Source organism: Oxyura jamaicensis, chromosome 18 (assembly GCF_011077185.1).
Source record: "Oxyura jamaicensis isolate SHBP4307 breed ruddy duck chromosome 18, BPBGC_Ojam_1.0, whole genome shotgun sequence".
Classification (NCBI taxonomy): Eukaryota; Metazoa; Chordata; class Aves; order Anseriformes; family Anatidae; genus Oxyura; species Oxyura jamaicensis.
In genome coordinates, this window is record NC_048910.1 from 9,406,087 (window position 1) to 9,433,662 (window position 27,576).

General features: G+C 35.8%; 1 protein-coding gene across 4 annotated transcripts in view; it reads left to right on the plus strand.

Moving 5' to 3' along the window:
• The window catches only part of HELZ (helicase with zinc finger), an 87,191-nt gene that overhangs the window by 51,481 nt on the left and 8,134 nt on the right, over nucleotides 1-27,576 (plus strand). For all 4 annotated transcript variants that reach the window (XM_035342326.1, XM_035342327.1, XM_035342328.1 and 1 more), the window contains 13 exons: nucleotides 3,206-3,384; nucleotides 4,955-5,073; nucleotides 6,870-7,015; nucleotides 8,363-8,510; nucleotides 11,211-11,394; nucleotides 12,375-12,603; nucleotides 16,971-17,175; nucleotides 20,845-20,896; nucleotides 21,693-21,886; nucleotides 24,227-24,437; nucleotides 24,923-24,999; nucleotides 25,436-26,003; nucleotides 26,372-26,612. In XM_035342326.1, the coding sequence (XP_035198217.1) occupies nucleotides 3,206-3,384; nucleotides 4,955-5,073; nucleotides 6,870-7,015; nucleotides 8,363-8,510; nucleotides 11,211-11,394; nucleotides 12,375-12,603; nucleotides 16,971-17,175; nucleotides 20,845-20,896; nucleotides 21,693-21,886; nucleotides 24,227-24,437; nucleotides 24,923-24,999; nucleotides 25,436-26,003; nucleotides 26,372-26,612 (2,553 nt within the window). The remainder of the gene's footprint in view (nucleotides 1-3,205; nucleotides 3,385-4,954; nucleotides 5,074-6,869; nucleotides 7,016-8,362; nucleotides 8,511-11,210; nucleotides 11,395-12,374; nucleotides 12,604-16,970; nucleotides 17,176-20,844; nucleotides 20,897-21,692; nucleotides 21,887-24,226; nucleotides 24,438-24,922; nucleotides 25,000-25,435; nucleotides 26,004-26,371; nucleotides 26,613-27,576) is intronic.

Below are 27,576 nucleotides of genomic sequence, written 5' to 3' on the forward strand. Positions count from 1 at the left end.
GTTTGTCCAAGAAGAGTTCTTCAGAGCACAGCACAGCCTGAAGGGAGAATCCTGGCCTTTTTATCAAGAACTAGGAAGAGATTGTATTTTCTAGTTCAGAACAGGAAAAAAGTTTTGGAGAACATAAATGTAGTCCCCATTCACTGTCTTCTCCAAGGAGAGAAGTAGGAGTCAGTTTTGTAGGACAGGAGTACAGATGAGACTGTTCCATCTCCATCTGAGGTTCTGACTCTAGACACCCTTTTATTAAGTTTTAGAAGCATATTTCAAGGGATTCAGGAGCAGTCCCAGCCTGAAACGTGAACAAGGAAGTTGAGTCTTAATTGCTGATACAAATTTGCTGCTTTTGCAAATAGTCTGTTGTACAAATAGTTATTTTGATGGAAATTTATCAATAGAAGCAAAATGCGGAAGAGTAGGAAAAACTTAAGTTGGCTAACATTTAACAAAAATAGTTGGGCCAGCTTCTGTTTTGGCATAATTGATGAAGAGTTGATGGAGACACGTATGTGTTTGTTTGTTTATTTTAGATCATTGGCTAGAAATTGAAAGCTTTTGTTGTAAATATCCAGACTTAGAAATAAAGGGGGTATGAATTTCCAGATGAAATGCAGATTCAGAGTATGTTAATCCAGCATTAGTAAGTACAGTGGCTATATTCAGTGCTTTTGTTTGCAGGAGGTTAAGTCCCTGATCTTACGACTTTTCTCTTTCAATGTGGTTCTCTATGTATTTGCCAGTGATTTCACTGCCTGTGGCTTGGATAAACCTAGCCTTCAGGGTTTTCATTTCTCCACAATTAAAATCTTGAGGTGAGGCACATGATGTGAGGAAATACAGTCACATGTGAGTTATGGTTTGGCTTTGTTTTTTGTAACTGCAGCTGTTGTACCTCTAGCTGCATGCTAATAGGTGTGTTGCAGGTGCTATGTGGATAGTTTGATTAGTACCTGCCTGACTCTGCTGGCATTCAGGCACTTTGCTTTGGCAAGTATTAAGATTAGAAGGCTGGACACTTGCTTGATTAGAAAGCAAGGTTATGTTGCAGGGTGAAATCTTTTGCATTGTGTTGAATTGGTTAAAAAAAAAAAAGGTAATGGTTTTCTCTTGCTTTAAGAAAAAAAACTAATCATGAAATTACAGGAGGTGTTGTTAGGTGTTGCACCTGAGAAGTCCCATGTTCAGTATGGCTTACTTATATCACGACATTCTCCCAGTAGTCACATCTGTCAGGTGCTTTTATGCCAGTGGTGCATAATAGCTCTGGGATACCTTTTTGATCTCACATCAAAATAAAATAAATTAATGGGTAAGCAACAACGCAGTTTGAAATGCTGTCACCCAATCTGTGAGTCACACGTAGTTGAATTTGTGTAATGAAAGACAGTGCATGGTATAATAATGTCTAATAACCATAATATTTTGCATTTCAATAGCACCTTTCATCCAAGAATCTCAAAGTGCTTTACAAACATAAACTCACAATAAACTCATTAATCCTCACAGTACTCCTGTGAGATGGTAGGTAAGTATAATCCTCAGTTAAGATTGAGAAACTGAATCATATAAAAGCTGACTGAATGGCTGGGATAAATAGAACGGGCTTATTTTGCTCCTGCTACCTTGTTGTAGCAATGAGGCTGTGACCATATGTTTTTACATTGATGTAATACCAGTTTATTAAGTAAAGCTTATCGGTCTGGCTGATAAGAAATAAATACGTTGATCCCATTAGAGGGTTCTCGGTCCTGGAATGACTCAGGAGTGCATCAATTGCTCCTGCACTGAACCCAGGCTTAACTGATGCCATTTGATCACCAAGTGTCAGTTTTGGTTGGTTGTGTTGCCATTCAGATTACTGCAGTGCATTTGCACCTCTTTACATTTCATTTTATGTGTAATGTCCAAAATGGAAACTGTTACCTGAATTTTCACTAAACAAATTTATTATAGCGCTAATAACTGTTTCACTTGCATTATATGGAACTGAGCTTAGTTTTCAAACGTGACTAGATATATGGTATCCAAAGTCCAGCCATTGCAATCATGTTTTGCACTTAGGTGCATAATTTCACTTCTCCCAATACTTCATTAATGATTTGGATTTGTAATATGGGTGCAGGAGAAATCTAATCGGAAGGAAATGAATAATGAATAGATAAACAGCAATGAATCCCATATTCAGAACTTAAATTATTTGAAACTGTTTCATCTTAATTTGCTTTGGAAATAAGTTAAAATAACTTTAATTCTAAATAAGAATGTACCATGGTTTCCTGTAATTTAAAGATTCCACTTGAGATTTGCAGTTCTTATTTGATACAGATTATATTTTTGAGGAACACCACACAGAGAAGGCCTTTGACATCTTTATCCAGACCCTCAGCTGGTGACCTCTGTGGAGTTAGTTGCTTGTGCTGTATCTTCTGGGGTGTAGTCTTTGTGTCTTCCCTGTTCTTCTTCTGTTTAGCTAGACTGGCTGTAACATTTCATCATTTAAGAATAATTCATTGTTGATCTCATGGTATGGTGATTAAAATGATTTTAAATGTCATGGAAAGTTGATTGATGTCCAGTGCTCTGCTGACAATGTCCTGATATTTCAGACCAAGAAAGCTGTTCTTCTTGGCACTGTTCTCATTCTTTTATACAGTATATCAGAATTAAGGCCCTCTGTGATAAAACGATGAATTTAGATCCTGTTTGTTTCTGAGAACTTTGAAGACGTATGGTATGTTGTAAAGGGAGTGGAAGATTTTATTAATGCTTTTTCAGAAGAGAAGGCATTAATATGCCTTAATGGTCCTATGGATGTAATTGATGAAACGTGTAGACCACTGCATCTCTGTCACTTCCAATACTATTGGCTATTATTATATTTTAGTTAAGGAAATATTTTTTTAAATGAGTTTACTGACAGATAAAAATGATACTAATATGAGGGTCACAGTACTTAAGTATATGATGAACTTACAGATTTCCACATGTGAATTAATCCCCGGTAACTATTCATATATGTAGTATTGCACTGCAGCAAATAATGGAAGAGAATCGAAGATATTTTAGCATGTAATTCTGCATAGTAGTGATGTTTTGCTTCCCAAAGACTCTTATTTATCAGAAAACAGAATACTAGCATTTGAAATAATTAGGCTGTCACTGTGTTCCAACTGTACAGAAAATAAGCCCTCTTTTTATTTTCTAGGGTATATTTCAGAAATCGCTGGGTAAAGACTGTCCACCCAGTTGTGCATCAGTACTGTTTGATTTCAAGCACACATTCCACCTTTCAGATGCCACAGAAAGAAGATATTCTTAAGCAACGAGTAGTAGTTGTTACGTTAAATACATCACAGTATCTGTGTCAACTGGATCTTGAACCAGGTATGATCATTTCTAAAGAAGAAGTATCCATAAGGTGCTTTGGGAAGCATCTTTGTTTTTCCAGTGTCAGTAACAACTATTCTTTCTGTTCCTTGCCCAATTTTTTAAACTGTTCAGAAATAAAGTAAAAAATTGCCATCTTAAAATGGTTTTCTCTCTCTTTCTTTTTTAATGAATAAATGTCTATTACAAAGCTATAAAATTGCTGGCATTCAAATGTTCCTTTTTCTTATTATTAAAGGAGGAGTATTATATATGATCTGGTGTTTCTGAGATCCAAGAGGGAAAATTCTATTTGAGATTCTGACTTTGAATAGTGTGCTCATTAAGTTCTTACTCAGTGGAGCATGTAAGCATAAATACACACACAGAGCTTTTTTCTTGTTTTATGAATTGTTTAGCTTTGCAAACAATTCCCACACATACAGCCTCATGCTATGTTAACATGATACATGCCAGTTGTTTTCTAAACTGAAATATCGTAAACTGATTTAGTGGGACAGAGGCTGCTTCGGATTTATTGTTTACTTTATCTCCAAATGAAATCCATCTGGTTTTTGGAGAATGTGGAATTTCTTTACAAAAGCTATTAAAGTTAGCTTTTTATGGTTACATTTAGTCATTTATTGTGACAGAGAAAACTAATACAGAATTTAGGGTACATACTTTCAGGTCTTTAAATGGAAGTAACTGCTTTGTTTGACAATAAGCTTTGTACAGTCATGTCATGGAAATGTGTGTGCAGCTGTATGAAACTCATGTTTTCTGAAAAATTGCTTCATTTTTATGTATGCAATCTTACTTGGGTGGTACACTAAATCTTCTAAAACAATGTTTTAAACCTCAGTACATAACAGTATACAAAAATATTTATCTTCTATATCTGTCCAGAATTTACCTTTCATAAAATCTAAGCTTCCTGTGGCCCAGATTTTTTCATGTGCATGTTAACCAGTGCATAGATTCAGCCCCCCACCTTTTGGTCCAACATTATTGTAAGATTGAATTTAAATTTCTCTTAACTTCTGTTCCCTTCTCCCCTCACCCTCTACATTCTGTAAAGCCCATTCTCAGCAAAATATTTAGCTGTGTGTGCAATTTCAGTGAGAATTTTAGTAATTCAGTAGGACTGATGTACATGAGGAAGTCCTCTTTGTGGTCATTGTCCAAACCTCTTCAAGACTCATACTAATGAAAAGGTTTTCAGATTTGAGAAACCTTCTGAGGGAGGTTGGTCAAGTGATATTTTCTCTTTGCATGAAGAGAGTCCAGATAAAACATTTGTGTTAATGTTAATTTTGGTTATACTGGAAGAAAGAGGCAGATCTGTGGACTACTGCTGATGTTGCTGACAATCAGTTGTTGACCACCATTGGCCCTCTGATGGGTTTGAAAATTGTGTAGTTCTTAGTAATTGCTAGAAATTCATTTGTGTAAGCCATCCCGATTTTTTTTTCTGGTTTTGGTTGCTATCAGAATATAGAGCTCTTAGTCCATTTTCTTGTATTATTATCGCTGTTTATTTTATCATATCTCAAGTTTCATTTATTTGCTGATATCTGTTTTACAGGTTTTTTTACACACATTCTGTTAGATGAAGCTGCACAGGCTATGGAGTGTGAAACTATTATGCCTCTAGCATTAGCTAATAAAAACACAAGAATCGTCTTGGCTGGAGACCATATGCAGGTAAGAGTTACAGACTTTTTAATATAAAGTGTGTATGTATATATACATATATATATAGTGTGGGTATATATATATATATAATATATATATTAGGGCATTTAACTGCTCCAAATGTCTATGGTATGTGAATATCTCTAAAGTAGACTTAGAGTATTTCTGTAAAGTGAGAATATATTGTTATTTCCGTTTTACAAGATGAGAATTAAGGCACAAAGATAACAAATGAATTGTGCAAGGTTATATAGGAAATCTGTGATAGAACAGACTTGGACCCAGTCAACCACTGAACTACATGCAAGTAAAACTTAATTGTAAGGGGGAGGTACATAAAATTTTCCAGCCATATAAGAGACAGGGAAGTCAAGAAAAATTCAAGAGTTGTTACTTGCATAAAATATGGTAATATTTATAAAGTCAGTGTAGGATTTTCTTTATGACTGGGAATCCATGTTGATTTTTCAAAGAACTGAAGAATATGGGCAGTGTATTGTGGTTTAGACAATTTTTTTTTTGTATTGGAAACATCATAATCTGTTAAGGATTTGAACTGGTAAAAAGTGGCAAGCTGAAGCTGACCAGTGCCTTTATTTATTGTGATGTGCTTAGGAATTGTTTGGTTTAAAGAGTTTACAAGAGTTTAAAATACTCATTATGCATGCCATTTTGCAGTGTGCAGGCCTGGGAAAGAATGCTTAGAAAAGTCATCCTTACTTGTTTTGTTGATTTAGGCCAGGTCTATTTGTTTTTATATATTTGCCTTTAATTCTCTTGACAGTTCTCAATGGCAATGAAGTGATGTTTGCATTGCTATAAGTAATTAACTTAGAGTAGATTTCCCACCTACCACTATCACCTCTATCATACATATGGTTCTTCAGGTCCTGCCAGTGATGTCTGTTTTTTCCTTTCCTGTTTCGATTCTTCTGCTGCCATTCCATTGAATTTGCACATCCTGCTGCTGGATCGTTTAAAGTCATGATAATAGTAATCCCAAGGACTCACGTAGCACTTCTTAAAATACAGATCTCAAAGTGCTTTTTCAGAGGTTGGAATTCTTACCTCTTTAGGCTAGAGCTCACGAGTCTCAGCTGGATGGCTGGAGTTAACTCTGGCCTGTGTGTCTCAGGCTATGAGCGCAAAGAGCGGTTTTATAGCACAAGTTCTCATGGAAGTTATTCTGTGAGGCATTTACATTTCTAAAGCTGACATCTGAGGAAAAAAAAAAAGCAAAGCTGAAACTCAGATTCTGAATAATATGCATTGAGAAAAATATGGTCTGGCTTAATTTCTACATTTTTGAGTTTTGATTAAACGTTGTTTTTTTCATCAACCTTGTTTTGGATTTTCCTGCTGTAATAGATGATATTTTTGTTGTAAAACAAGCCCAGTAGTAGTTCAGTGTATTAGTAACTGGGCCACCTTAGTTTACGAACTGTTCCGTGGATGGTAGGTCTTTTTTTTGGTCATACAGCTCTCTGCTTTGAGTTATTCATCTTTGCAAGCCACAAAGAAAAAACCTTAGATATAAGGGTTCTTCTCTCCTTTTACCTAGTTACTGAATGCCTTATTGTTCCTGTAAGAGCATGCTGCTCTTTTGTCACTTCTACAGTAGGAATAGGCATTTCTATGGAATTGTTAGAAAATGCTTAGCCATGGTCTATGTCTTCTAACTATGAATGTACAGTTACAGTAAGGTTTTATTTTTGTTTTGATGCAAAATACATGTCTTTAGGAGCCTGAAATTTTAAGTCCACGTATTTAGTTACATTTTCTTTGTATGTGTGTGTCTGTTACAGCTCAGTCCTTTTGTCTACAGTGAATTTGCCAGGGAAAGAAACCTGCATGTTTCATTGCTTGATCGGCTCTATGAGCACTACCCTGCAGAATTTCCATGCAGGATCTTGCTGTGTGAGAACTATCGCTCCCATGAAGCTATCATCAAGTAGGTGTGAACTTTTTCACTGTATCATGCTTTGACTGGTGTGAGTGAACAAAACTTTCCCTCTGTGCCATGCACAGCTGACTGAAGCATTACAACTTTCTGCAATGAAATCTTAGTTGTTTCAAAGTTAATTAGTAGAGTAATTCCTTGTTACTAGGTTGAAATTCAGACATTAGAGATTCATTCAGACAACCATGTTACAGGTCCCTCATTCAGGGAGGGATGCTTTGGCTGCAAGACTTGCATGCTAAGCCAAAGAGCTAACCTTCCCTTTTTAACCATTATGCTATGTATTTGGTATAGTCTTTGAACTGTCAGAATTTTAGAATTACTGGGGTGGATTACCTTGGAACAATAAGCTATGTGCAGTGTAAGGAACGTATAGATATACAACTATGAACAGAAAAAAAAAATAGGTCAAAATTTGGATATGTTTTTTTCTTATTGTCTTTTGCTTGTTACTTCTTTCAAGACACATTAATCAGTGGTTTTGCATTTTTATGCTATGATAAACTAATGGCTGCTAGAGTAATGAGCTCATCCATGAGCTGTGCTAGACAGAATAAGTGCAATCATGGGGAAAAATGCTAAAGTTTAAATCCTGAATCAAATATGTACTGAGGGATATTGTGTTGGTATCCAGTCATACTAATTAGGCTATCACTGTGTTCAAAGCAAAGGCAGAAATATTTAAGTGCACTGGGGATTCAAAAATGATAATACAAAATATTTTGTTACCCAGCTTGATCTCTCCTCATTTTATTTCTTATACATTCTAGACTTCCTATAAGTTTCTAGAAATTTTAAATTATAAATGAGAGGGAATCTGAAAGGGAAGGGATTGTTTCAGCTTTCTGTTAGAGATCATTTCTATGAACTTGACTCAGAAACTTCAGCACTTGAGGTTCGGTGTGTTCCTGATTGTGCTCCGTACACGTAAAATCTTTAGTAAATATACCTTCTAAGTTCAGCAAGTCTTAGTAGACGTAAGGAGGCTTATTGTCCAGCCTACCTATGGAAAACCAGCCCCTGGCAACAAGTGCCCCTTATGCTGTGTTTCATCAACAGAAATTGAGTGTGAAACATTAGTGAGAATGTTAGTAACTTTGTCAGGGTTCAGATTAGAAGAAAATATTGCCTCTGGAAAAGCATATTTTTAATGCCTTCTGTTCTGTCTATAGTATGGGTATACCAGTTCAGAGAATTTGTTTGGAGATGCTAAATAGTAATCAGTGGTTTTCCTTATGAAGTATTTTGTGATTGCATATTTTACCAGTGAAATTTGCATATTTTAGCAGTGAGTTCATATGTAGACTCCACATTTTATTTTGTTTTGCCTTGCTACAGTTACACATCTGAACTTTTCTATGAAGGCAAATTGATGGCAAGTGGAAAGCAGCCAGCACACAAAGATTTCTACCCTTTAACTTTCTTCACAGCACGTGGAGAAGATGTGCAGGAAAAAAATAGTACAGCTTTTTACAATAATGCAGAGGTAACTCTTCTTTGGTTTAATTCATGATTGTTTTCTTAAAGCCCCCTTACCCCAAAATTTCTTGGCTTATGCTCAGTGTGGGTGGAAGGCATAAATTGTCTAATGGGAGAGAGAAACATGAAGTTTGCTAAACATGGAGTAGTGAACATTGCAATTGTAGTAAACATTTCCACTAATTTATCATCTTTTTCTCTTTGCAATTTGCAAGCTGCTTACAGTTCTCTTAGGCTCATTCTTCAGGATGTCTTTCCTGATAATTTTTGTGACAGTCTGAAGGATGTATCTTAGCAACTGAGAGTAACTGCAATTTGAAGTAAAACTTAAATTTCTTCTGCTGTGGTAGAAATGTTCCCACTCAGATAAGAGTTCTCTGGAGTAACATTTCATATTTGCTTGAATTGTTTAGGATTTTGTCTAATTAATCATGTGCAGATTAGATTTTTTTTCTTTTTTTTTTGGTGAGAATTTATTCTCAAAATGTTTATTTCATGCTTACAGGTATTCTTGAAAAATTATTTTTATCATTCCTTCCTCTGAGGTTAAAAAATTAAAAACAAAAAAACAAAAACAACAACAAAAAAAAACCCACACAGGTTTACTTCAGCCTCCAATGACTTCTGGACACATCACTGAAGGCATCTGACTGCTTTCATCAGTGTACTTGTACTGCTTTGCCATTTAAAAAAAAAAAGTTGGAAAAAACGCTTTAAATATCTTCAGTGGCCCAGTAACTGTCTGAAAATTGTGAGTCATTAATAGCTACAGGCAGAAAAGAAGGACAACAGCTGCTTAATCACCAATATAAACTGAAATTCAGATGATGAGGGAGATTTTTTCTGTCTGGCCTTTAATCGAAACTTGTATCGGGGCATTTTATAGTTCAGTGGTGCATATATTAACTATCAGTCAGGAAAATAAACTTTTCTTTTTGGTATTAACTCTAAAATGTATCTGTATGGTGTTAATTCTAACTGAATATCCAGAAGCTATACTCTCTCACAAAAGCTTACCAAAATATTAGCAGAAGATCCTTATATTTGTGCTATGCTTTTTACAGGTTTTAACGTTTATTCTAATATACTTTGTTAGCAGAATTAGCTTTTAAATATGAGAATTTTTAAATATGAGAATTTATATTGTGCAAAGTTATATTCAGGACTTGCTCAAAACCTGCCAGATATTTTCACTGTATTCTGAAAATCTGAAATATGAAAATAAACTATTTATTATTTTTAATATTATAGGATTAACATTATATTTTATTATATATTATATTATTATATATGTTATACATATATTGTGTATATAATCTATATATTAATATATATTTTATATTATATTAAGGATTAATATTATATTATTTTAATATTATAGGATTAATAAATCTTTTCACTTTATTCATTTCCTCATGATTTTTTTTAAAGAATTTGAAAATTTTCAATAATCTTTCCCAGTTTAGATTCACTTTTTAAAAATATATACTTAAATGAGAATGTCACATAGATGTTAGATTGTAAGAAGTCAGCATGAAACAGCAGATTTTCAGCAGTTAAGAAATAGCATGCTTTATGAATATCATTTGTCTATACCTATTGTGATTTATATGGTTCTTCATATTCCAGAAATATCTGTGAAAGCCCCTAGAATTCACACTTATCAACTTGGAGAAGAAAAAATATAAAAGCTAAGAGCAATAAATGTAGTTTTAACACTCCATTCTCACAGATAAAGATAACTGATTGAATAGAGAAGAGAAGAAATTTAAGAATATGTAAGGCTCTTGTAGGAAAGACTGTTTAGCTACTGTTAGGAGAGTGAGCTTGCATTTGTGATGCTGAAGGAAAACTGCGTTCATCAGTTATCATACCTTACGTAGGTAAATAAATACTGAGTGGCACTGAATATTTATTGAATGAGAAACTGACATTTATTGAATGACATTGAATGTAAATATCTTAATAATAAACCTGCAAAAATTAAAAAAAAAAAAAAAATTCCTCCAAAATTCAACCAACCAACCAAACAGAAGTCGCTATGCCTGGCACGTTTTGGCAGGAGGTTACTTTGAGCCTGTCTCCTCATAGGAGGCGTTTTTTCAAATTTTATTGTTTGTTAGTCTTTTCAGGTAGCACACTTAATTCTGTTTCATTGAGATGAAGTAGCAGTTGATGAATAATCTGAAATTCCTGATTGAATCCTTTGGAATGGGAAGTGAACGTGCTCTGGTATACATGGTCTTTTTTTCTTGAATTATTAAACTGAAATACAACATGTAAAATCCAGAGTAAAAATTAAATAATCCCCATCTAGACAGTATATTTACTTACAGAAATTAGATAAATACGATCAGAAAGGTTCTACAGCACTTGACATTTTAGTAAGATCATAAGTATGAAAATGAAGGTTATTAATATCATTTCCCAGTTTGTACTTTAAAGCTGACATTTTTGTGGAAAAATTTTAGTTCAAGGTTTAAAAAAAAAAAAAGGAATGCCTAGTAAATACTTTAAATGCATTGTTTTAATACATAATATTTTAGAGCATCAGTATAGAACACCATTGTATTATTGCTTGTTCAGTAAAGCTTTGTGATGCTGTGTCATTTAAATGTCTTAGGGCTTTAAAATTCAAATTCTCTTTCCCTATCAGAGAATGATCTTCATTCAAGCATTCTTTTAAGAATTCTGACTTTCTTTTAAGGTGTTTGAAGTAGTAGAGCGTGTTGAGGAGTTAAGAAGAAAATGGCCTGTTGCCTGGGGCAAATTGGATGACGGCAGTATAGGTGTCGTAACACCTTATGCTGATCAAGTGTTCAGAATTCGTGCTGAACTTCGGAAAAAAAGGCTGTCTGATGTCAGTGTAGAGAGAGTGCTAAACGTTCAGGGTAAGTAATACTTATGTCTCAAAGATATGCTAAGGAAGTTTAAAATCTGACTGTTGAAGTTAAATAAGATGTACTAAAATCTTAAAGGGATCTGAACAAAGGGAGACCTGTGATATAGCCTGTGAAACTGATGTATTGGAATGAAACTGGCAAGTTTGCTGACTAGATGTTCTTCCAACATAGAATAGCAAAAAAATAAACTCATGGCTATATAAATTCAGAAATAAGTTCAAGCATATTTTAAAAATAAATTGATTTATTGAATACTGTGAAAACTGATGTAATTTTACTTGTAAGGAGAAGAACAGAGTCCCAAATAAAAATACAACAAGACTTAAGCCTCCATCTTGTACTGATTTTCTGTTTATAGAATAGGATGTAAAGAGGGGTCCCCAAACTTAGGGGTTTGTCCCTGGGATCACTTTGATAACATGAGAATTTTGTGTAGGCGTAGCCTGTTGCTAGGTTGCACTTTTAGTCAGTAATAAACAAAGGAAGATAAGTAACTGAGTGATGGTGAGTGGTGTGATCTGTTTTTTTTTTTTTTTTTTTTTTCCATGATAGTTACATATGCCATAAATATGCCATATATTTGAGAGAATTGCTCAATGTGAAACAAGATATGTCCAGAGCATTTTTTTCCTTTAAGATAGAATAAATAAACGCAAAATTTGTTGTTGGCTGAATGGAAAAATTGTAAAGATGATTAGAATTTCAGAAAGTTCTGGAGTGATTAGTATTGAGATGAAAAATAATTTTTTTATAGAGGAAATATTCTTGTAATAGAAAATGCTATTTATAGTGCATCTTTTAAAAAATTTAAATCTTATTCTTGCATAAAGCTCTTCATGTGAAGGGTAGCTATCAATTCTTCAGAATATCTAGGTGTGAAATCTGGCTGGCAAGTGCAGTGGTCTGATTGTGTTACTAGCAGAAATAGCTAAAATTATCTCAGACACTTGTTTTTTGTTTCATTTTAGGAAAACAGTTCAGAGTGTTGTTTCTCAGCACAGTACGAACGCGGCATACGTGCAAACATAAGCAAACACCAATTAAAAGGAAAGAGCAGTTACTGGAGGATTCAACAGAAGACTTGGATTATGGTTTTCTGTCTAATTACAAACTTCTCAACACTGCCATTACAAGAGCACAATCCTTGGTAGCTGTGGTGGGAGATCCTATTGCTTTATGTTCCATCGGAAGATGCAGGTACTTTATAAATGTTCTTTACTTAATCAGAACTACGAATGCTAGAAAATGGTTGTATGACTGGTGGATTTAAAAGACAATGGATGTTATTTTAGGTGCCATATAAGACATGATACATTTAAATCCTTGAAATAACTGTGTAGCGAGTTTAAGCTCTCCACGTTTATATCCACCGAGATGCCACAACGATGGCAAAGCATTAGTTGTATACCCACCTCTTGCAAAGGCTTGAGCCTGCAGCATGATTTCGGCTTGTCCAAAGTGTGCTGCTGAAGCTTAAGCCTCAGACTGAGCAGGCAATTGTAACCTTGTAGAGCAAGCAGTGTCAGCCTGTGCTGCAATAATTCCTGAGATGCCATCTACCAAGTATCCTCTGGAGATGGAAGTATACAGCCGTGCAAGGGCTGCTCTAATTAGTACCTCTAGAGGCAAAAGAAGGGATTTTTCTTTCTTTTTTAAACAATGCTAGTGAAGAAGATGGCTACAGATGAGAGGCAGAGCATTTTAGTATCTTCTAAGGGTGGACAAATCTGTCTTCTACTTACTTTGTTCTGTTTTTACCTTCTCATCCAGAGTCAGTATTATCATGTGTAACAACCTATGGAGAAAGAGTGGTCTACCAGCTGCTCATTGTCTTTTATGTATTTACAGTTCTAATCTTTACTTGGCATTAACAGTTGAAGATGCTTCACTTTAATTTTTTTTTCAGTATACTTGTAAGAAATAAAAGTAATATAATTTCAAATTCAAAAAAGCTCTGATGTAATTTAGGATTTTTAAGTTGAATGTTATGACAGTCATGAAGGTAGAAGAACGAGAAAAATTGTTTGTGTTTTTATATGTCTTTGTGACACTAAGAAAAAACTCAACCAGATTTGAGTGAATTCACTTTTTATAGACCTAAATGAAGAAATGTGCAAAATGCTAAGAGATGTAAGCAGTGATGTTAAGGATACCAAGTTCTTGTTCTTCAAACGTTTCTTTTTCAATGGAAGACCTGAAATGCTAAGATGATCAGAGATAAGCCCTGAGGCTTTTTTCTGGAAGAGAGGAAGCAGTGCACTGACTGCATTATTATAATAAAACTAAAAATATGTATTAGTCAGTTGTTACATGTACATTGTATTCTACTTTCCTGAGCAGTATTCTTCTACTGTATTGAATGTGGATGTGGTTTTCAAAGATCAGAATTGAAAAGACCAAGTGAAACCTAAACCTTTCCATTTAAGAAATATAACCTGAATTTAACTACTTATCTGCTGGGGGCATGTCAAAAGTAACTGAAACGTAACAGTTGTAGTTTTATTTTGGTTTTCCCCTTCAGATGCGATGTAGTTTAACTGATCAGGAATGCTCTCTGTTACTGAGCACTTGACCCACAAATGACGAGTGTCCCTTAGTCTGCTTGGTGCAGGCACCAGTTCACTAACGTGCACTGCAGAGATGCATGACTCCGCTCTGGAGGTTGCTGTGATGTGCTGACTGAGATTGCTGTTATTACTTCTTCCTAAATTGCCCTTAGTTGTTAAATTTTACTTACTTTCCCCACAGTCAAAATGCACAACGTTACCTAAGTCGGGCAGCTAGTTAATCCATAATTTAGCACCTACAACCAGTATTGGTTCTGTAACTACCTAAGTACAGCTTTTGTGGGAGGATGGCAATTTCCTTTAAACTTTCTGAATCCCAGGGGAGATGATCTCTTGGATTTTCACATAGGTCCGGCTGCTGAGGTTTGAGTTAGATAGTGAAAAGGAACCCAGTTTTCAAATGTGGGAGCTCGGCAGTTTCTCTGCATATGGCTCTTTCCAAATATCTCCAGTAGGGCATGCAAAAACTTGTTAAAATACAAGTATAGTAAAATAGAAGATATGAGTATAACAGGTTACCTGTTACCTAAGTGACAATGTTGGCAGTTAGGGATTGTGTTTGCCATTCTAAGACCAGCAGCTGTTTATATATGTATACATTGTTCAGAATTATAGAACAAAAAAGATAATTAAGAAACAAGAAGGACTGGAGCTTTATTAGGATGTCTCTCAAGCTTTGCTTTCAATACACCATTGTCTTGTATCAATGAATAATTGAACATTCAGTCTTTGAAAATAGTGCTGGAGGGGCTCAGGCACACTGCAGGAAAGATGGTTCTTTTTTAGTACAACGGGAGTACAGAAGTCTGAAAGAAGTGACATTTCGTTAGGAAAAACAGACCTCAAAAAAGTTTAGAGAGTACTTGAATTTTATAAATATTCTAATAGCTGTCAAAATGAGTCAAGACTCTGTAATGATAGTTGTAGAGAGCTTTGTGAAGTATGCCCAGGGTAATCATTACATTTCTGTGTGTTACAATCAGACAAGACAGGGCTGTTTTGGCAGACACTCCCTTTAAACTCAAGAGCACACTGGAAGACAGAGACAGCAGTATTTTATTCTCTGTTCCTACACCCCAGTACAAGTGTTCCATGTGTAGAGAGACTGCTTGGGGCATTTTAAGTAAAAGTGTATGGGTCCCAGTGGATTTGTGGTACTTGGCAGTGGGTTTGGTGACTGAATTGATTAATCAGAGGGAGTTCCATCGTTAAAGCATTCCAGTGAATGATTTCATTTTGGTTTTTAATCTTCACTTAAAATGTTGCAAGATATATTTGCCTTTAAAGCAAAATTAAGAAAAGGAGCCATCTTGCACCCTGAATTTTAAAAGAGCATTTCCTGCCTTAAAAAATCACAACAGAAGATGGGCTTTTAGGGAACACTATTTTGAATTCTTAAATACACTAGTAAATTAGAATATTCTTTCAAGAAAGACATCTATCCTTTTCCACAAAAGGCAGCTACTCAAAGTATGACACAGCTATTACAATTAGTATGGAGCAATCTCTCATTTCATAGGTTCAGGGAGACAACATTGAAGTAAGCTTGCTTATTGGCCAGACCTTATTATTAAAGGGTGCACCACAGTGAGGAACAAAATAGTTAACTTAAACCAAGCTGAAATCAAACTAAAACAAGTAACCAAACAACATAACCCCCTTCATCTAGGTAGAATGATGTGGTACCTGTAAAAATGAGCCTTGCCATTCTCCGTATGGCTCTGTGAGGGTATCCTGGCACAATCTTCGTTTCTGTAGAAATTGTGAGTGTAAGTGAAATACATTACATAGTCTAGTCTTTTATTTGACATCTCATAATGTACAAAACAATATTGGGTTGTTGGCAATTATTTATGATCATTATATAATAGAGCAATTAAATATAATTATACGTATTGTAATTATTTATCTACTATTGTTGTTTTTTCCTCAGTCCTTTAATTTTAATCTGTGTTGAGACATTAAGGAGTGGAGTTAGTCAAATGCAACACACCTCTTAGATCATTCTTTTTAATCCTTTTTTAAACTCTTTCATTACTCTTTATTTATTTATTTTTTTTTTTCAAGAGAACACTTCCATCATTTTTTTTTCTTTTAAGTCGTATCTTCCAACCTCATTTAAGTATCTTTTAAGTAACTTTTCCCAAAAAATTCCGGGGGGGGGAGCAATGCAAGTCTAAACTGTGTGTGTAGATCCCCATATAGATGTTAAAAATGAAAGGAATTTGTAAGCAATAAAAAGACATGTCATGAGAAAGCAGAAGACAGGTAGGATTCTTTTTTTATTATGTGATTTAAATAACCCCTTCACCCCCTGAAAAAAGTTGGGTATAGAATTACCACAGAGAAACTCCTGTGTCATCTGGCTCAAAATTTCTTCCATACGTTACAGAAAGATCTGACATGCAATAAAAAACATGGTTTTATTTGTCTTCCACCAGAGGACCTCAAAGGCCCTCTAGATACTTTGGACACATTAATCTTTATGAGACTCTGAAGAGCTTCACAAGAGTAGTTTTGAGGAGGGAATATAGCAACGTGGTATTTGTGACACTGGAACTGAATGATTTGCCTACATTCATAGAATCTTCTGGGACTGGAAGCCTATACAACGCCAATGACTCACTGAGCTTTAATAAATTCTGTAAATCAGATGCTTTCCAGAATTTGAAGCATTGTATTTACTAATGTTTGGTCTTTCAGGGAGAAATTCCAAGTTAGGATCTGTCCCTGATGTTAATATTAAATGTGGTATAGGCCCAGTGCTGCAATCTGATCTGCACAGACAGACCCGTATGTCCATTAAGTGACTAGGGAGCTTTGCATTATGCTCTGGGGTTCACATGAATGGATCGAGTTGCAGGATTGATGGCTGGTGTGTAAAAGGAGCATACACGAAAGATAAAAATTAACTTGGTTATATAAAATCCATTTTAATTTTAACAGCAGCCATTGAGTCTTACTCCTTTTTATTGTTTCTAAAAATTGTTTCCATAGGAAATTTTGGGAAAGGTTTATTGCCCTATGTCATGAGAATGAAAGTCTCCACGGTATCACATTTGAACAGATCAAAGCTCAGTTGGAAGCTTTGGAGTTAAAGAAAACCTATGTGTTGAACCCACTGGCTCCTGAGTTTATTCCCCGAGCTCTTCGACACCAACATTCAGCGAATACCACCAAGCAGCAGCAGTCGCCACCAAAGGTAAAGTTCCAGTGATGATGAACTTTGTCAGGAAGTGGAAGTGAATGTAGAAATGCCTAGTGGGAAATGATGTGAAAGGTTTATGGGGCAAGCTTTTATTTTAAAATGGCTTCAGTGCAATCAGATATAAATGCAAATTCTGCAGGGATGCTCAGCAGTTTCAAGTGAGGGCTCTGGACTTTGCAATAACTTGGGGTTTGTGAAGCCTTGCTCCCTTACTACTATATATGCCTTGGGTCACTTTGGCGTGTTCATTGGCTGTTTGATTTCATTAAAAATATGTAGTAATACAGTACAACGCCTAGATTATCTCACTGACAATGTCCTTCAGAAGGCCAGATCTCAGCAGCATCAAGAGAGCAGATAGGTGCAGTTAGTGCTCAGTGATGATTTTCTCATCTATTTTCATAAAAGTAGATGAAGAAGTGATGAAAATACAGTCCTTGCTTCCTTAAGATGATAAAGAATAACACCGAATTTTTAGAGTTATTTTATGGTATATTAGTAATTAATTCTTTTAAATAATTCTTTTAGTTTATTTCAAAATCATTTGAGTTATAATTAATTAAATTGTGTTTAAAGATGCAGGTAAAATGCAGGTTGTCAAATTCTGTGATGAATTCTGTGGTACATAAAAGCAGAAACGTAAATATTTTCCATAGCTTTGCATTTTTGTTGCAGGCTATATAACTGAAATGACATTTTTACCACTTAAAAAGTAAACAACCAGACCAAGCAAACACTTCCCCCCCCCCCCAACATTAACAATACAAAGTAGGAAGCCTTTCCTTTGGCGGTCTGTCCAAAAAGAGATTTTGTAACTGATAACATTTGGTTTCTTCATCCAGATGCCTTACTCAGAAACAAACACCAGATTTCTAAAGTGATGTGTCAAAACACTACACTTAGAGAAAACCATAAATTAAAAAATTGCCTACAAACAGTCATTGCTACTGTCTTACTTCTCTTGAAGGCTTTTTAAAAATATCACTGTATTGATACATTTTTATTCCGTAAATTAGAAGAGAAATATTTGAAAATGCAGATATAATACATTTAAAAAGAAAAAAATGTGGGAGTCCTGAGAATAGACTTTTTCTTTTTCTTCCAGTTTGTTAGTAAACTAAACACATATGCAATAGAAATCAGAAGGCAGACTTTGAAACCGCCAGCACTGTATTTTCAGTTCTAACTGAAGTGTTTTAACCATCTATATAACTATAATGAAATCTCTTCCCTCTAAATACAACTGACAGCTAGCATGTGCAGAAGCAGACATAAAGTCTGCAGGTAATACTCAAATGTATACAGAAAATGGCTGTGATAAGTGATACATTTCGCTTTGCTGAAGTTTTAAAAACAGATGGGTAGCTTCGCTTGCTTTGGGCCTCCAAAATACAGTATTTAATATAAAAAGATAAAAGGCTAAAATCCTAGTGCTGATGTATTTTATACTGAAAAGTGAGAACAGTGTATCAGACACCGTTTTGTGCTGAGTTTATGGACATTCGTGCAGTTCAGATCTTGTTTTATACAGGCAGTGAAATGTAGTTTTGTAAAAATGGCACATTCATATTCAGCAGAACTGCTCTTCTTAGTTTTTAAGGATTTTTTTAAAAAGAGATTTATTTAAGGTTATTAAAAAATTCTGTTTAAAGAAGAAAAAAAGAAAAGTTTCAGTCCTGTCACTGAGAGCCAGGCAGCTAGTATGGAGCTGGCAGCTCTGGGCGGTGTGCTGCACGGCCCCAGCGCGTGGGAGAGCATCTGCCTTCGGCCACGTTTGTGTGGCTTGGCCAGGGATGGTGGAAGTACAGAAAGAATAGCAGAATTGGACAGGCGCAACCTTTAATAAAAGGTGATGATGTGGAAACAAAGTTCGCAGAACTCAGAGCATCCTGCAGGGTAGTCAGCGTGCAAAAAATGAGGCTCTGAGTTTCACTGCTCAGCCTACTCCCGCTCACTGCCTATGTTCCAGCTTTTCAGCCTGGATTTGGGCACTTAATCAGGATGCATCGCCAGTGAGGATCACAGGTCTGGTTAAGTCTTTGGAGAACACTCCCTGCTTCTGTGTGTTGGCTAAGGGTAGATCTTTGGGAGTGTCAAGGCTGTTAACTGTCTGGAGTTAGGTACCTAAACCTCAGTGTGACTTTCCTCCAGGTGCCTTTAACAGTTAAGGATGACAGTGAAGTTTTTAACTAATTATCATTAGGTCATTGAGGCATCAGAACTGTTAAAAAAGGGGAAAAGACAAAGCTAGTACCTCCCTTCTTCAACACAAAAATGGTCCCAGTTCATTTGCATTTAAAAATCTGATACAGTTACATGCTGAAGCTCCTGTTCGACAGGACAGCAATTCTTTTGAATTGATGTAATTCACTATTTTGCTTTTAAAAATATATAAAGCACCTATAAATTACAAGTATGGTAGGTAGAATAGAGATCTGGTATGCTTCTCCTGCATCTAGCTTGATGCTAACCGACAACGTAACAGATACAGAAATGCTTTGTACTAATCATGAGTGATTGTTAAGGAATGTAGCTTCTCCAAGTTTTGTTTCAATTTGCCTATTCAGTAAAGAGAACAAGATTCAGATTTAAGTACTGTAATGTCGTGAAAAGTAATTATTAATTTATTTTTCAATAATTCACTTATAAAAGGGAGGGAGAGGGGGGATTCAGAGACCAGTTTTTTAATCTAGTTGATGCACGTGTCAACATTGTCAAACAACCTGTCTTGGTATCCTGACTAATTTGCTCAGACTGCTGGAAAATTGCCTAAAATTATCTCCTGGGCAAGAAAAGTTTTGCAGCATCAAAGGGTTTTTACATTTATTTTAAATTTGTGAAATTATTTAGGTCCAAATTAAGTAAGATATTCCTCTTCTGCAAAATACTTAAGAACATACTGACATTAGACTATGTGCTCACAGTTTATGAATATTAACTACTTAGTTGTTGCTGTAAACTCGTGAACTCAGGAGGGGTAACTCAGTTCTGTTAACCTCCTTTTCTAATGTACAATTCACCAGGGGAAAACTGATTAATTCCCTGGAGTGCTCTGGTTCTATGTTGCAATTTTGGGGTGCAGTAACTAAGGGGTAAAGATTCAGAAGCAGGTAGCATGATACAGGGCAGGGAGGTGATTTCTAAGGAGCTTGGGTGAGCAACTGCATAAAACTGGTGGCAGCTGCTTAATCACCAAGGTTCTTGAGCTGGAGGAACATGGAGAAGAATATAGACGTTTCCATTAAGAGCAGCCACTGAACAGGAGTGCTGAGGGTTATGTTAGCATTGCGTGCTGTTCCTGAAAGAAGTGAAACATCAGGAGATAAAATAGCAAGAAAGAAAACCCAAAGAAGCTCATGGTAACTCTCCTTGCATCTGAAGACAGGCCTTGGGAGCGAGCATCCCCAGAGGCACTGGTAATGACTCACCGGTTAATTGAATTATTGGCGTTTAGTATTCAAGTTTGAGAATTCATAGTCAGATGAATGTACAATTGAATGTATAAGAATAAAATGTTCAGCTAACTTCTTTAAAACTATCTTGTATTTGATTCAGTTACGAAGTTCACTTGAAATAATAAACAAAGCTTTGCTTTATGCAAAGTCTGCAAAGCATTTATGCAAAGTCTGCAAACGTTACTATTATTATTTTTCCCCTTTAAAGGGCAAGGTCCATCTTCATAACCAGAACGACCATTTCCCACCTGATGGAATTGGTAAGTACCTGCTGCTACTGAAGGAATTCCTCTGAGCTCACACTGATTTAGCTTCAGTCAAGTTGATGGTAATTTGACATGAATAGAGTATCGGGTCTACTCTATTTGAAAGCCATTTACCTCTTGTGTGCTCTTCGGAAACAGACTATAAGACTGTTAAGTGAACATTAGGTATTTCCAAGGCTGTTCCTTTACAGGTATTGTGTGCACTGACTTTATAGCTTTATCACGGCATAGACATTGGACTGTTTAAAAAATAGCTGTTTGACATAGCTGATGTAAAATGCTGTACTGGCGTATTTGCACTGTAAGAGTTAGGACATTCTATTGCATGCGGTGTTATACGATATATTTTGAACTTATCTGGATATATGACACTTCAATATATTACTGAGCACACTTTTTTGCAAGATAGCATGCAACAGCTTAAGAATTTTGCTATTAATTTAAAACAGCATTAATCTAAAGCATGTCTTCCCTGCTAAAGAAAGGAGGATGATGGTTTGATGCAGTGTTTAACAGCTTCTCCTACTGTTAGCATGTTTAATTGGTTTGGGACATTCTTTAATGCAGTTGCCAGTGACCTGTTTTCTGTATCTCAACTCATACTTTCTGCCTCTTCAAATTTCTGAAATTGTTTACAGGAGTTGATATATGATTAATGCTTTTTCTCAGTATATCAGACCTATCCTGTTAATGTTGCCAGTATGCTTTATAAAGATAGATGCTATTAGGATGAAAAAAGAAAGTAATAGACTTCATATTCTTTTTTTTTTTTTTTTTTTTTTTTTTTCAGTTCAGCCCAATCCTTCTGTTCTAATAGGAAATCCTATCCGAGCATATACTCCTCCCCCTCCTCCTCTGGGACCTCACCCCAACCTGGGGAAATCTCCAAGTCCTGTTCAAAGGATAGATCCACACACTGGGACAAGTATTCTATATGTACCTGCTGTCTATGGAGGAAACATGGTCATGTCTGTGCCTTTGCCTGTAAGATTTCAGTTCTTTTATTCCCTCCTCATTTATTGTATATAAAAGAAATCAAACTATTGAATATCAGTTATTGAATATTTTGCCGACTGTTCCAGTACTTCACTTCAATTGTGTGTCCTTAGCTGTTTCTGTGAGTGATTCTACCAAGGACCACCAGAAAAGGAGAACTTAAAAATGTTGTTTCCACAAATAACTCCAGGCAGTCTAAAAGCAATTTCATGTTAATGCCATTTAGTGTATTTTTTCAGCTCTAGGCATAGAGACACCAGTGGGATCTCTCATCTGACTTCAGATACCTGCGTGTGAATTAATTGCCTAGTCCAGTTCTTAATCATTGTAGAGACGTAGGCGATTCAGACAGAGCTTGTTTTTCTTTATTGGCTTTATACAGTTTAAATCACCAGCTTTGGATGTCTGCAGTGCAAGGTGTCTGAAGTGTAGTGATAAGAAAAATAAGCATGCTGGGATGTTTTCCCCTTCCTGAACTTCATAGTTTCATTTCCAATCCCTTTCTTTATGGCATTTGAGAACACAGTGAAGATCCCTAATCAGGTCTCTTGAGCTACATTTCATATGGAATTTTGCATTATGTATAAAACTAACCCAGCAAAGCTTGTGTGAATTAATTCTAACCTTTCAGACACACATTCCAGGTGGAAAATGGGTGGAAAGAACAAAAGCTTCAGAAGTGATGTTGTGGAGTAACGTGTGCATTGTCTGTAGGAAGGACATGGAGCCTGCCGTGCATATGTGCTTAATGCCATTCCTAAGCATTTGCATACACCTCATTAGTTTTTTTTTTTTTAATAATTACTTGAGTCTTCTACAGAAATACAGGTTATGGCCCCTGTGCAGGGGATTTGCTGTAGGAACTCTGGTTTTGCTTATAAGTTTTGGATCAACCGGAAGCTATAGATTGATTTTTCTTTGTTAGGTCAAGTAATTTTCCTTTTCCCTAGCTTACTAGAAATCTACATTTGATGGATAAAATTAAATGGAATGATAAGGCCAGCAGCTGTATCGTTGTCATGCTTGCTCACATTATATTAATATCAAGCCAAGATAACTTGAAAATTTTGTTTTATTGTTTTAAACTTAATATATCTTTATTTCCAACCAGAAGAAATGTATTAGGAATAAGTATTTTGAGCTCACCTTCCCTGAGGATGGACTTTTAAATAATTAAGCTGGAAAACTGAGGTACTAATGAGACCGCTGCTTTTGAAAAGAAATTTAGTGGAGATGGTTTGAGATTGCACAGATGCAACAGCAGCCTAAAGCTAAAGTTCAAAGTGCATATTTTGATGGCAAATAGATTAAAAAAAAAAAAAAAATGCATGGAAGTTGTTACACTTATTAAAATAAGGATGGACCGAAGTAAAATGTGTTTAGTTCACAGAAGATAAAATGATCTCCTTGTTTAAGACAGTTTCCATACCAGTGTAAAACATAAGGAGGTTGTCTGCTGTCATCAGTGAAGGATGCTTAGTCAGCCTGAGTGTTGGCGATTCGTTTCCCAGCACTCTCCTCTTATTCATATATTTGCCTTCTTTTAATAAATTCCCTACAGGGCAAGATTGAACTAAGTTGATCCAGAGCTGTCTTCCTTTGCATTCCTTATAGAAGTGAATTTAAAATGTTGTAAAGATTCCTGACTTCTTTTACATGCTTTCAGGAGGTGGATTTTACTTCAAATAAATAGGAAGACAGTCTGCAATGCATGTATCACACGTAGAATAGACACTCTGGAGTGGCCCTGTCATTCTTAAATTGCGGATAGTCGGTTCTGCCAGTAGTCCGGCTAACTTCACTAAGTGTCTTGTGGTTGCAGAGGTATAGTATGCCCACTCATTCTGTGTTACAAGTTTACAAAACTGGGTGATAAAAGGACCATAAGAAGTTCCTCAGGTTATGGGGTTCACTTCTGTTTTCACCCTAACGTGTAGCCTAATCTCTCGTCATCTACTAGGAGAATGGGTTTTGTTTTTTATAACTTCACCCACTTCAATTTATTAAGAAATGGATGTAAAATTTATTAAAATATAATTTGTTCATCAATTTTTGCACACCTTATCTTGGCACCACTGAAACTGGAATGGGTTTCAGCACAAGAACATTTGCCAAAAATAGTCTGCCAAAATCTTTGCTCTTTGCTCCTTGCTGCTAGGCCTGCATTCTTGTTATCCCTTTCAACACTACCTGTAGCTGTGTGTTAGTGTGCCAGGCCATCTGATGCACAGAAAGCTGGTTCTTACTGATGTCACTATCAACGTGTTTGTTCTGTTACTTCCTTTAATGTACCTTACCAGGTTGCATCTTTTTTTTTTAATTATGTAGGTACCGTGGACGGGGTATCAGGGTAGGTTTGCAGTTGACCCTCGAATCATTACTCATCAAGCAGCTATGGCATATAATATGAACCTGTTACAGGCACATGGGCGTGGGTCTCCTATACCTTATGGCCTGGGACATCATTCACCAGTTAGCATAGGACAACAGCAGCAGCTTCAGCATCCAGATAAGGAGCAACATGAACAAAGTCGAAATGGTGAGTAGTTGAAATTCCATTGTAAGTTGGTTTCATTTTGAGGAAGTTTGTAGCTTAAGTTAGGGTATCTTGGAAAAGGATTTTTTTTTTCTTTATTTCTGTCTTTTAAATAGAATTGAAGGATATATGGAGTTGAGGGAATAGCCTGTGTTTTGCCAGTACAAATAAAATAACTCAAAAATCGTGGTATTCAGAGGAGGAAGTAATCAGGACTGAGGGGAAGTAAGGGATATATATTGGTTCTGTTTCATTTTCTGCAGTCCAATGATAACTTCAAATAACATCAGCAGTAGTTAAGGTGGAAGAACTACTCAGTGATGATTAATGAACAAAGTGCAGAGACTAGAGGAAAAGAATTATTAGGGTAAATTGTACTAAATTTCTATGGTACTAGTAACTCTAAATTTTCTTGTGTCTGCAAAAAAAAAGACAAAAAAATCATTATTCCATTATAACTAGCTAATAAATTTCTTAAATATTTTTAGGTAAAAGTGAAACCACTGCTGGACCTGAAATCAGTAAAATTCGAACACCTGAGAAGAAACCTGTAGAATCAAAGCAGGTTGGTTTGCAGTGTTCTTTTAATATCCCTTCTTCTCTAGGTACTGTTTTTTTTTTTTTTTTTTTTTTTGAGATGAGATGCAGTCCATCTCTTTTGGACCTCTTCATATGCATTTTTTTTCTTTTTTTCTTTGTTAAGTAGAATAGTGACAGTAGAATAACTTACCTTCCTTCAAGAGGGGAAAAGAATTCAAATTCGTGTAGTGACTGTTAAGGGATTAAAACAAATTGATTCCAGAATATATGTCCAGTATATAGTGAAGAATATATTTGTTCTTAAAGAAAATAGGAGTTCTGTGATATATTATGATGGGGGGCAGGGGAGGAATGGCAAACATTTTGTAGAAGCTTTATAGACTTTATTAATTGTTAAATGAATTAATGAATTTATTCATTCCTGAAATTCTGTAGGTAAATTTTCCTTTCTCCTTTTCTAGGTTGACTTAGACACAAATTCTCAAAATAGAAGCCCGGAGTCACGTTCCAATGTTGCTTACCCTAATGCTAAATTTCATCGCAAAGATAATCTTAACCCCAGGCAGCTGAATCTACATCTCACCCCACCCCACTCACAGTATGCAGTTCCCAATCGCCACTTCCAGCACCTGTCACAGATACCAAGGCAGCCATATCCTCTGCAACAGCAGCAAAACCTTTTAAGTCAACAACAAAATCATTTGCCTGAACAACAAAACCAAATGCCACCCCAGCAAAGCCAGGTAGTTCAGCAGCATAATCATTTGAATCAACAGCCTCCACAACCTTCGCAGCTTTCCCCTGCTTATCAGGCAGGCCCCAGCCAATCTTTTTTTAATAACCCAATTCCCCACCGACCACATTCTCCTGCTGTAGATGCTGTGATTTCAGAACAACACCCCCCACCTATGTTACAAGAAGTCAGTAATCCTTTGAGGCCTATTGCACAGCACAACCCTGTTCTGCCAACCCACTTGAACAACTTCATTGAAGAGAATCCATCAGGAATGCCCTTAGGGGACACTTTAGGTAGGTGACTTTTTCTTTATTTAAATTCAGTGTTCAGTTATAACTACATTGAAGTGAAAGTGAAGGAGGTATTTACCTTTCCAGGCATATTGCTCTGAATTGGGTCATTGTTGGGTTAGTTTCCATAAGTAATGTCATTGAGCATAATTTGCTGCTTAAGGCATGTTTGAATATTCAGCACTTTATTAGAAAAATTCATGTTTATATGATTTTCCGTATAATTTAAATAACCAGGTTATACACTGCAATGCAGTTAGTAGATAATAGGCCCTGAAATATACTGTATAAAAAGTATTTTTTTCTGACATAAAGATTTTTTTTTTTTAAAGGGACATTAGATAAATTTTTTTTTAAAACTATTTTTATAGATCGTATGCATGGAAATGTAGCTTTGGAAACAATAAGGCAGCAGCAACAAGCCAGGTTACAGCAATGGAATGAACATAATGCCTATCTCAGTCAAGGCACTATTCCATATCAACACCATCACCATCCTCATCTACCACATCTTCCTCAGCAACCAATTGGATTGCATCAACAGCAGCAAGTTAGGGCAAACTGGAAACTTGCCAGTAATACAGAAGATGAAACAGAGGCAACATATTCAAGGTATTTGTTTACTGAGTCATCAGAGCTTGTATAAAATTGAGCAGTGGGCACCTATCTGTAACACTGTGATCCAAGTACAAGGCACTAAAAGGTATTGCATTTTGCTGCTGTTATTATGAAGGTTAAAATAGTTGGCAGGCTGACTTACAGCTATGCTTTTACTATGTGTTATGCTTTATTCTGTTTATTGGGTAGTAAAGCTGTAGTGAAAAAATACATTTATGGAGTATCTCAGTGCTGTATTTATGGAATAAGTAATGGAAAGAGAGTAACAAGCTTGTGCTTATAAAGGTGGTATCTGAGTGTAGTTAAGGCCTATTAAGTCGTAAGTTCTTCAAATTGAGTTAGTCATAAAAGGCAGATTTCTGTGCTTGAAAAAACCAACCCCCTGCCCACAGTGCTGCTCCCCAGTCAAATCCAAACTTTTCTTCCTTTTTAAAAAGCCATTTATTTTAAAAGCAGATATAAAAATATGCTTATTCTTGAGATGGAGCATTAGGGGCCAAAAAAGAAAGCTGTTGAACATAAACAGAAAAATAGTTCCTGTGGCCATCAGCTTTAATCATGTATATTGTAAAGGCCAGATTTTAAAATTGCCTCTGTTTACTGTCATCTCCCACTGTGCTTTATTTTCCATCTGGTTTCTTATAGCCATGGTAAAGCCTCTAAATGCTCTCTTATCTGACTCCGTAAAGTGCTGAATTGTATACTCCCTTCCTTTTGAAGAAGTTTGGAAATGTATTGTACACGTGAGGGGAATCCCTGATTGTTCTGGTTTTTAGCTTTTAAGGGGTTAAAATTTGATTTAACTGTGGGAAGTGTTGTGTATAATAAAGCAGGAAATCCTTACTTTGGTTGTCTCTTAAGAGATAACAAAAACTTGATTCTTCTGACTGAAAAGGAAATCTCAAGTGTTATTAAAACTTTGAAATGATTCAGGTAGGTATTTCATCCAGTTAATCCT